The sequence below is a fragment of the Camelina sativa genome, chromosome 16 (assembly GCF_000633955.1).
Source record: "Camelina sativa cultivar DH55 chromosome 16, Cs, whole genome shotgun sequence".
Taxonomy (NCBI): domain Eukaryota; kingdom Viridiplantae; phylum Streptophyta; class Magnoliopsida; order Brassicales; family Brassicaceae; genus Camelina; species Camelina sativa.
In genome coordinates, this window is record NC_025700.1 from 13,548,221 (window position 1) to 13,559,161 (window position 10,941).

General features: G+C 31.4%; 1 protein-coding gene across 1 annotated transcript; it reads right to left on the bottom strand.

The window, feature by feature from the left end:
- LOC109129501 lies at positions 301-2,696 on the bottom strand. The gene is made up of 4 exons (XM_019237764.1): positions 2,580-2,696; positions 1,087-1,506; positions 470-930; positions 301-376 (listed from the first exon to the last, which is right to left on the bottom strand). The coding sequence occupies exons 1-4, from the start codon at positions 2,694-2,696 to the stop codon at positions 301-303; spliced, it is 1,074 nt and encodes a 357-aa protein (XP_019093309.1).

The window sequence follows — 10,941 nt, forward strand, 5'->3', positions numbered from 1 at the left end:
TTTTATGTATTTCTTCCTTCCTTCTTTGTATTCTTATTATTTTTAATTTTCAATTACATATGTATAATAAATTATTTTAGAAATGTAACTTCCATCCCTTGAAATCTTATAAATAATCATTCTCACATCATCATCCACCATATCTCATATTCTAAATATTACTTGTTTTGTTTATGTTCTTGCATGGATTCAAAACTCATGGTAAGAGTGTCTGATTATATACTTTTTTTTTATTTCTCTTATATTTTGTTCAAATTTATTTATTTGTTTTTTTTATACTCAAAATCTGATTATATTGATTTAGGAAATGTCATTACAAAGAGGAAGGACAAGCCATTCTGGAACCATTACAGGCTCAACATAGTGCTTATGATCTCTACAACCAAATTTTGCTAAAGTATGAGACACATTGTTATATTCCCTTTTTATAAATTTAAATCTGATGAAACTGAATTTTGATGCCCAAAACATTATATCCTGCAGAAGGTTTGATAGAGATGCATTATTGTAAGATCCATTAATCAGCTTGCACAAAGATTCATTGTCGCCTTCAAAGATGACTGCACCATATCCTTGTTGCCATGTTTGTTCTAGAGCCAATATTAAAGCCTTTGCTTCAGCCTCCAGTGATTTTTCTGCATCAGTTAGTTTCGTTGCACCCCAAATGAGTTCCTTACCGTGATGATCTCTAACTATCCAACCACCTGTGACTGTATGATTTACAATGTCGAAACCTGCATCAAAATTGCATTTCTTTATTGGGAAAATGGGAGGTATCCATGGAGATGAATTTATAACAGGAGAATGTCTGCTATCACGATGGACTGAGACTGTTGAGATGTTTATCCACTCCTTTGTTTCAGCGATTGATAGTAAAACCGTTTTAGAAGCCCCTTCTCGATAATCATTAAAGATAGAGTTATTCCTAGCCTTCCAAATACGCCAAAGTAGCCAAAAAAGAAGTAAGGAATCAAAAGTATTGGAATTCTGTTGGATCGATTGCTTGATGATAATTGATAGATTACTCTCTGCATCTTGTGCTAGATGATTGACATCTAGTAAGGGTGTGTTAGAGGTACGCCAGACCTTTTTTGCAAAAGGGCATGTGAAGAGAGCATGGAGTATAGTTTCATCCTCTTGTCTACATCTGGGGCAAATGGCTTCTATTGTCATCCCTCTTGATCTTAAACGTGTAGTGGTTGGAAGCGCACGAGAGACTACACGCCAGAGAAAGTGCTTAATTTTTGTCATTAATCGAAGTCTCCATATTTGTTGTTTAAGATCTTTTGATCCATGGATATCTAACCGATTCACATCAACTGCATGAGGATCATGTCTTAAAAACCAGTATCCAGACTTGACTGTATATTCGCCAGAGAGAGAGTAGTTCCATATAAGTTTATCCTCTGTTTCCACAATAGAGAGATGAAGTTTATTAAGGAGCTCACCATCACCATCAGTGATCATTGATGTGATTTTTGATGAATTCCATGAGCGAGACTGATTCTGTTTTTCAATTAATTGGTCTAAAGAGAGATTGAGATCAGGTGACAATGGTGTTACAGTTCTGGGAGGGTGAGATGAAAGAACATTATCCATTCCCAGTCTAATAGTTTTACCATTACCTACAATATATCGCGTGCCTCTCTTAATAAGATTTAGTCCAACTAAAAGGGAAGACCAACCATAAGATTGGTTCTTACGAGATTTTGCATCAAGCACTGTATATCATCTTTAAAATAACGTGCTTTCATCACCTTAGCAAAAAGAGAGTCTGAATATTGAATTAGACGCCATGCCTGTTTTGCGAGCAGAGCATCATTGAAAGTTTCCAAATCTCTAAAGCCCAAACCTCCTTCTTTCTTCGTTAGCTTGAGCTTGTTCCATGCAATCCATGGTATACCTCTTTTATTTGAATTCCTTTCCCACCAAAAGTTCATAAGGAGAGACTCTAATTCTGAAGTGACACCTTTAGGAAGTTTAAAACACGACATCGCATAGACTGGCATGGAAATCGCTACCGATTTTAACATGATCTCCTTTCCAGCAGGAGACAATTGTTTGGTTGTCCAGCTTGATGTTCGTTTCTTAACTCTATCTATGATGAAGTTGAACTTTTATGTCTTCTTTCATCCGAATTATTCAGGTAAACCCAAATATTTTCCCACTCCTCCATGATTTGCAATGTTTAAAATTTGTTTGAGTCTACCTTTAGTAGATCCATAGACCCGGGAACCAAATGTTATCATTGATTTGGATGTGTTTATCTTTTGACCCGAGTAGTACTCGTAAACGTCAAAAACATATTTTAGAGCCTGACAATTTTTTCTGTTTGCTTGGCAAAAAAATAGTGAATCGTCTGCAAACTGTAGATGTGTGATTCGGGGAACTCCCATACCGATTTGGATTCCTTTGATTTCTCCATAGTATACTTAAGAGTTTATTAAATGGCTTAAGATGTCCGAACAAAGGATAAAAAGATACGGAGATAACAGATCCCCTTTCCTAATTCCACGTTGGGGTATAATGTTTCCATACGGAGCTCCATTGATAAGAACAGAGTAATTGACCGAACGTACCGTTGCCATGATCCATCCAACCCATTTGTCACAGAAACCAAACAGTTTTAGTGTTGTTTCAAAGAAATTCCACTCCACTGTGTCGTAAGCCTTGCTTACATCTGTTTTTACAGCCATATAGGACTGAGATACACGCTTTCAAACCTTTAGACTATGCATTAGTTCATGTGCTATCATCACATTATCTTGTATCAAATGGCCTGGAATAAAAGCTGTCTGGGCCTCCGAAACTAAGTTATTGAGGTGAGGTTTGAGTCTGTGAACCAGACATTTCGACACTATCTTGTATAAAACGTTACATAGAGCGATTGGTCGAAAGTCCGAAAGGGTTATGGGCTTGTCTATCTTTGGAATCATACAAATGTTCGTCTGGTTAATACTCTGTTTCATTAGAGATGTGTCAAAAAAATGTTTCACTTCTTTGATAACATTCTTTCCAACCTTGTCCCAACAACTTTTATAGAAGCGTGCTGTTAAACCGTCAGGTCCTGGGGTTTTGTCATCTCCAATTAAACAGACAGCTTCATATATCTCTTCATCATTAAACTCTCGAGTTAGGTCATCATTTATCTATGTTGTGACCAGTGGCACAAAATCTGCAAATTCCTGAGGCGAAACAAAATGTCCATTGGTAGAGTAGAGATTAGAAAAGAAACTCTGAGCATGGTCGCCGATATTCCTATCACCCCGAATTATGTTTACTCCCTCATCAGTGATCGAGATGAGATTGTTTTTTGCAGCTCTTGTTTGAGCACAAGCATGGAAAAAGCTCGTATTTCTGTCTCCTTCGTGCATCCACTGGTTACGACTCTTTTGTTTCCAATGAATCTCCTCATCTTTATACACTTTAGTTAGATCCAAATGTAATTGAGAAATGCGTATACGGTCCTCACGTAACACACTCTCCATAGCCTTGTTTATTTGCGATTGTAGTAACTTAATCCTTTCATCAGCATTAAGCTGTGATCGATATTTCAGATCAGCCATCGCTTTCCTGTAGTTGTTTATCCTGGTGTTGATAGGCATATCTTCACTTTCATTATCTCCAGTCCAACCCCGATGGACAATCTCCTTAAAATCGGGAACATCACACAGTCTCTTATCAAAATAAAAAGTTCTTTTACGTTGTTTGTTGTTATTTTTCAAATATAAAAGAACTGGTTTGTGATCTGAACCGAAAACTCCAAAAAGTGGGCTTCAGCATTAGGAAACGTAGCTGCTCCTGCAGTATTTGTCATAGCTCTGTCTAGACAACATTGCACAGTGTGAGAATATCTTTCTCCCACCCAAGAGAATCTGTTTCCCCTAGTTCTGATGTCCTTTAAGTCACACATTGATATCATATGACAAAAATCCCTAAAAGTCCACTCAGCTCTTGCAGGACCGCCAATTTTCTCCCCATTTGAGATTATTTCATTGAAGTCACCAAGTAAAACCATGGAGCATTGCGAACAGGAGCCATATTTTCAAATCTTTCCCATAAAATATGTCGTTCACTCTGTATAGGGTGGCCATACACACAAGACAAGTGGAAATAGTTATTATTAAGAGCTACAACAACATCAATAAGTCGTTCATCCTTGGACACCAAGAGTTATTAAATCCTCCACATTAGAGCTAAGCCTCCACTCCTTCCTTGAGGGGGCTGAATTAAAACATCATCAAATCCTAGATCATCCTTTACTTTAGTTACAACCCCAGAGTTATTAAGAGTTTCTGACAGAAAGAGCATATCACACTTAGAAGAAAAACATAGTTTAGCTAAACGAGAAGACGTCAACGGCTGAGCCAAGCCCTGACAGTTCCAGGAGATGATCTTCATATAGGATCTGGGGGTATCGGGCCCCCCCGCGCCTCCGTCGAATCCATTATTAACAGAACATGAGTCCACATATGCCTCCCGTTTTTCCTTCTTCCTGAGTTGACACAGGACCGTCAACTCATCTGCAGCCTCGGCTTTGTTGAAAGCCGTTTCAAACCTGATCCTCTTACGCTTCAAGAAAGCAAACTCCTGTTGAGCATTGTTGGAAACTTTGTCTAGGAAATCTCCTGTTGCCGTTGTGACTTCATCTTTCTTTGAGAACTTGGCGTGAAGATACCGAATTCTCTCGGCTGTTAATTTCGTATCTTCGAAGACACTTGGAAGGGAGGATGAAGACGTGATGTGTGTACCTTGACCATGAAAAAAAGTGTTTGGTGGTGGCATTTGGAGACCAGGAATGAGAGTTGCAGGATCCACTGGTGGCAGAGTATCGGATTCAGACATGTTGTCTTGCACATCAAATTGTCGATCATCATCACTTCCATCATCAGACTCCGGTGGATCAGTGTTGTCAAAGGTTAAGGAACATTCTTTTACATCGTGTTTTAGTGATCCACACTTGGTACAGAAATTTCTAAGTCGCTCATATCGATACTTAATCACAGTGTTCCATCAAGAGCAAAATTTATGTTCTTCTGGAAACGTAGAGGATCATCAATGTTCCTGGCTATCCTAACCCTTACCGCTCCCACTTGGTTGACATTCTCATCATAATCTACATCCATAACATATCCAATCCTATTGCCAACCCATCTAGCCGTAACATTCGTTAAATAGAGAGTGGGAATACCTTGGATTTGCACCCAGAAAGGAATGATCTTCATGTCGTTTTCACCAATGTTATGTATTTCTTCCTTCTTTATTTGTCTTCTTATAGTTCTAATTTTCAATTACATATGTATTATAAATTTTTGGTGGCTGGAAAAAACAATTATTTTTGGTCCATTTAGCATTTAATTTCTAAAAAATAATATTTATTTTTCATTAAGTAAAAATATAATTATGTACATTAATCTATACTTTAAATTCACACTTTACTACTAAATTGTAACTGAAGTTACATAAATATGAATTGACTATTTTTTCATTCATTTTCATTCAAACACACTATAAATTATAACTGTAACTCCTCTAATTAAATTATTTTAGAAATGTAACTTTCATCCCTTGAAATCTTATAAATAACCATTCTCACATCATCATCCACCATATCTCAAATTCTAAATATTTTCTTTTTTTTGTTTATGTTCTTGCATGGGTTCAAAACTCATAGTAAGAGTGTGATTATATCTTTTTTAGATTTCTCTTATATTTTGTTCAAATTTATTTCTTGGTTTTTAGGTATTTTTTCCTTCTTTATTTGTCTTCTTATATTTTTAATTTTCAATTATATATGTATTATAAATTTTTGGTGGCTGTAAAAACAATTATTCACTCTCTCCTTGGTCCATTTAGCATTTAATTTCTAAAAAATAATATTTATTTTTAATTAAATAGAAATATAATAATGTACATTAATCTATATNCTCCGGTGGATCAGTGTTGTCAAAGGTTAAGGAACATTCTTTTACATCGTGTTTTAGTGATCCACACTTGGTACAGAAATTTCTAAGTCGCTCATATCGATACTTAATCACAGTGTTCCATCAAGAGCAAAATTTATGTTCTTCTGGAAACGTAGAGGATCATCAATGTTCCTGGCTATCCTAACCCTTACCGCTCCCACTTGGTTGACATTCTCATCATAATCTACATCCATAACATATCCAATCCTATTGCCAACCCATCTAGCCGTAACATTCGTTAAATAGAGAGTGGGAATACCTTGGATTTGCACCCAGAAAGGAATGATCTTCATGTCGTTTTCACCAATGTTATGTATTTCTTCCTTCTTTATTTGTCTTCTTATAGTTCTAATTTTCAATTACATATGTATTATAAATTTTTGGTGGCTGGAAAAAACAATTATTTTTGGTCCATTTAGCATTTAATTTCTAAAAAATAATATTTATTTTTCATTAAGTAAAAATATAATTATGTACATTAATCTATACTTTAAATTCACACTTTACTACTAAATTGTAACTGAAGTTACATAAATATGAATTGACTATTTTTTCATTCATTTTCATTCAAACACACTATAAATTATAACTGTAACTCCTCTAATTAAATTATTTTAGAAATGTAACTTTCATCCCTTGAAATCTTATAAATAACCATTCTCACATCATCATCCACCATATCTCAAATTCTAAATATTTTCTTTTTTTTGTTTATGTTCTTGCATGGGTTCAAAACTCATAGTAAGAGTGTGATTATATCTTTTTTAGATTTCTCTTATATTTTGTTCAAATTTATTTCTTGGTTTTTAGGTATTTTTTCCTTCTTTATTTGTCTTCTTATATTTTTAATTTTCAATTATATATGTATTATAAATTTTTGGTGGCTGTAAAAACAATTATTCACTCTCTCCTTGGTCCATTTAGCATTTAATTTCTAAAAAATAATATTTATTTTTAATTAAATAGAAATATAATAATGTACATTAATCTATATTTTAAATCCACACATTGCTACTAAATTGTAACTGAAATTACATAAATATGAATTGACTATTTTCCATTCATTTTCATTCAAACATACTATAAATTATAACTGTAACTCCTCTAATTAAATTATTTTAGAAATGTAACTTTCATCCCTTCAAATCTTATAAATAACCATTCTCACATCATCATCCACCATATCTCAAATTCTAAATATTTTCTTTGTTTTGTTTATGTTCTTGCATGTGTTCAAAACTCATGGTAAAAGTGTGATTATATATTTTGTTAGATTTATCTTATATTTTGTTCATTTTTTATGTATTTTTTCCTTCCTTCTCTGTCTTCTTATTATTTAATTTTCAATTACATATGTGTAATATATTATTTTAGAAATGTAACTTTCATCCTTTGAAATCCTATAAATAACTATCTCACATCATCATAACCTATATCTCAAATTCTAAATATTTATTTTTGTTTTGTTTATGTTCTTGCTTGGGTTCAAAACTCATGGTAAGAGTGTGATTATATATTTTATTAGATTTATCTTATTTTGTTCAAAATTTATTTCTTTGTTTTTATGTATTTCTTCCTTTCTTCTTTGTCTTCTTATTATTTTTAATTTTCAATTACATATGTATAATAAATTATTTTAGAAATGTAACTTCCATCCCTTGAAATCCTATTAATAACCATTCTCACATCATCATCCACCATATCTCAAATTCTATTTTTTTTTGTTTTGTTTATGTTCTTGTATGGGTTCATAACTCATGATAAGAGTGTGATTATATATTTTTTTAGATTTATCTTATTTTGTTCAAATGTTTTTTTTATGTATTTCTTCTTTCCTTCTTTGTCTTCTGATTATTTTTTAATTTTTAATTATATATGTATAATAAAATTTTGGTGTCTGTAAAAAACAATTATAGATGCAATTCAACATTACTAAATTTCGATTAAAGCCCAATGAGGGAATGAAGCTAAAAAATCATCTTCATCCATGTATATTTATTTTATTTTTGAAAGTTGTAACGCCCGCGAACCAAAACTCTGCGTTTTGGGGGTGGGTGTTGATCGACACCCATGTTGGTGTCGGTCGACACCACTTACTTCTGGTTCAACCAGATTGATTTAATTATTGATTTGGACCGGTTTGGTTTAAGGAAACCATTGAACCAAGGTTTAAAAGGGAGAAAACGACCTAGGGTCGTGTTTTTGTTGTCTCACACCACTTTGAGAGAAAAGAAAAGAGAGAAAACTGTTCTTGAGGTTCTAGAGGGAGATTGTAAGATTTAAAGGCTTTGTGGGTGAGATCTTGCTATGGGAGTGAGGATTTAAGGCTAGGAACGTGTGGGAAGCTTTCTGAGAGTGTGGATTCGTTCATTGTTGGTCAGAAACTTCCTGTAAAGAGGTGAGTGCATGACCATGGCTAATCTAAGCCTTTGATTTCCTTGTTCTTGCTTGTTTGTTGTTGTTTTGTGTGTTTTCTTACTAGGGATTGGATTATACAGGTTCCTAATAATGTTTCCGGCATGGGTTTTGAGTATTGGATGATTTAGAGGAGATTGGGAAGCGAGATTCGACTCTTGGCTTCGTGCGGATCACAGTTGCGAGTGGAGTGTCGACCGACACCAGCAAAAATGGGCATCGATCAACATTGTGGGGCNGTTGGGTCATTAGAAACATTACTAGGTTGCTGGTTCTATGATTCCTGTTATTTGGATATCGGTTATGTTAAAGATTGGTTATTTATATTTATTGGATATTGGTATTTGTATTCCGCTATTGGTTGTGATTGTGGTTAGGTGGCTAGTGGGTATAAGACCACTATTTGTAGTTATTTATTATTATTATTATTTATTAAAAAAAAAACTGGTCAGGTTGTTTCAAAAGTATGCGATGTTTTAACAAAATAAAATATTATAATCGAATTATTAAATAAATTTTTTAACTCTCTCTTACCTCCAAAAAATTTGTAATCATTATATTTAGTTCTTGTGATCCAAAATATAATTGTATAAAGATCATTATAAGGTTTATTTAATTCAAAAACTTGTAATTTAATGATATTCTATATAAAACACAATTTGATATTCTATTTCCAAAATTTTACTATAAAGAATAAATCGTTAGAATTTTACCTAGCAATAAGGTGAATAAAAAAAGAATTAAAAAATAAATTAATCTTTGGGATGTTTTTATTGCATTTCAGATGATTTTATAAAAAATATATTTAATTGATACTTAAACAATAATTTTGGAATTTATTTATTAAATGTTTTAGGAAAATTTTGAATATCATAGTAAATTTATATTTTTATCACTAACAATAGTTTTAAAATAAGTGGTATATTTTGATATTGTATGATTTGAATTAATAAAGTGTATTATTGACATTTACAAAATTTGTTTGTTATATATGTATTTTTAGGGAGAGTTTCAAAAATACATCATTTTCAATCTCATTTTTCAGAAATACTATTTTAAACTTTTTATTAAAAAATCTTCTTATAGTATTCTAATAGTTTTATGATTATTACATAAACTAAAATGAATTAACATAACTAATACAACAACCAGCACATATGCGCGGGACCATATCTAGTCATATATATAAAAGTAAGGTTTCACTCTCTCCTTATTGGTCCACTTGGCAATGCATTTTTAACAAAAAAATATATTTATATTAAAACACAAATTTATCACATTTAAATTTTCACATTTAACTCACATAATATAAAACTGAAATCATATGAATTCCCCCTATAAATTATGCATTAACTTTATTTCTCCACTAAGTTGTATTAATCAATTGTATTAGAATAAAACAATAAATTGTAATTCTCATTTTTCTAAATATAATTTTTCATCATTTCTCTTCCTATAAATACTCATTATTATTCTCTTAGTATATCACTCTTTCATTCTCTCATCTTCTTCCACTACTCTCAAATCTCTTTTTGTTTTGTTTTGTTCTGTTTTGTATTTTTTTTGTTATTGTTGTTGTATGGGTTATAAAAAATCAAATCAAATATCATTGTAAAATCTTATTTTTAGAGTTTGTATGATATGTATATCTTATATATATATATATATATTATTTTTTTAATCTTCTAAAAGGTTTATCTCCATTTTATATTTTATATTAACATCTTATAAGTCATTATTTTCATACTTTCTTACAATATTCACCACACAATAAGATCATGAAGTTGAATTGGTCCATATCTAATTATCTATTATGTCTCTGGTTATCTCACATATTCATGTATCATTTTTAATAATTTATAAAGATCAATATAATACTTAAAAATCAACATAATTATCCATTTGTAAAGTCTATTTTGTTTTGTACAGTCTATTTTGTTTTGTAAAGTCTATCAACTCTATTTATAAAGACTATTTTGTTTTGTGATCCAATTGATAAATCTGCAAAGATCAATATAATATATATATATATATATATATATATATTTATGATTTGAGGTTTTTGAAAACAAAAAAAACATAATTAAACAATTGGTTTTTGTGTGTTTAATCAAAATAAAAAATAATCCAAAAAAGAAATATTCAACTGGAACTTAAATATAAAAATAAAATATAATTTTAAAAATACCATTTAACTAAATTCTCTAAAAATGAAACATTAGTATGAAATCTAGCACTATTAATTAAATTGATGAGTGAAAAACAAAAAAAAAACCAAAAAATATAAGTTATCCTTGGGGTTTTAAAAATTATTGAGATTGAAAAAATCATATAATTTTATAAGAAAACTAATTTAGATTGTCACTTGAAAAATAATATTTTTTATTTTGAAATATTATATGTAAGTGTTGAGTTTATATCAAGAAACAACCAAATCATGTGAATTTTCATTCAGCCCTTTGGTATTCATTTTATTTAAGGTTATAAAAAATTAAAAATATTTATTTATAATTAAAATATCAAAATTAAAGTATTTATTTATAATTTTCATTCAGCCCTT

Coding starts and splice junctions, on each gene's coding strand:
- LOC109129501 (XM_019237764.1), bottom strand. CDS start 2,696: ATGGCTGTAAAAACAGATGTAAGCAAGGCTTACGACACAGTGGAGTGG. Junction 931..1,086: donor CATGCCCTTTTGCAAAAAAG/GTCTGGCGTACC, acceptor CGTATTTGGAAG/GCTAGGAATAACTCTATCTT. Junction 377..469: donor AACCTTCTGCAGGATATAAT/GTTTTGGGCATC, acceptor ATTTGGTTGTAG/AGATCATAAGCACTATGTTG.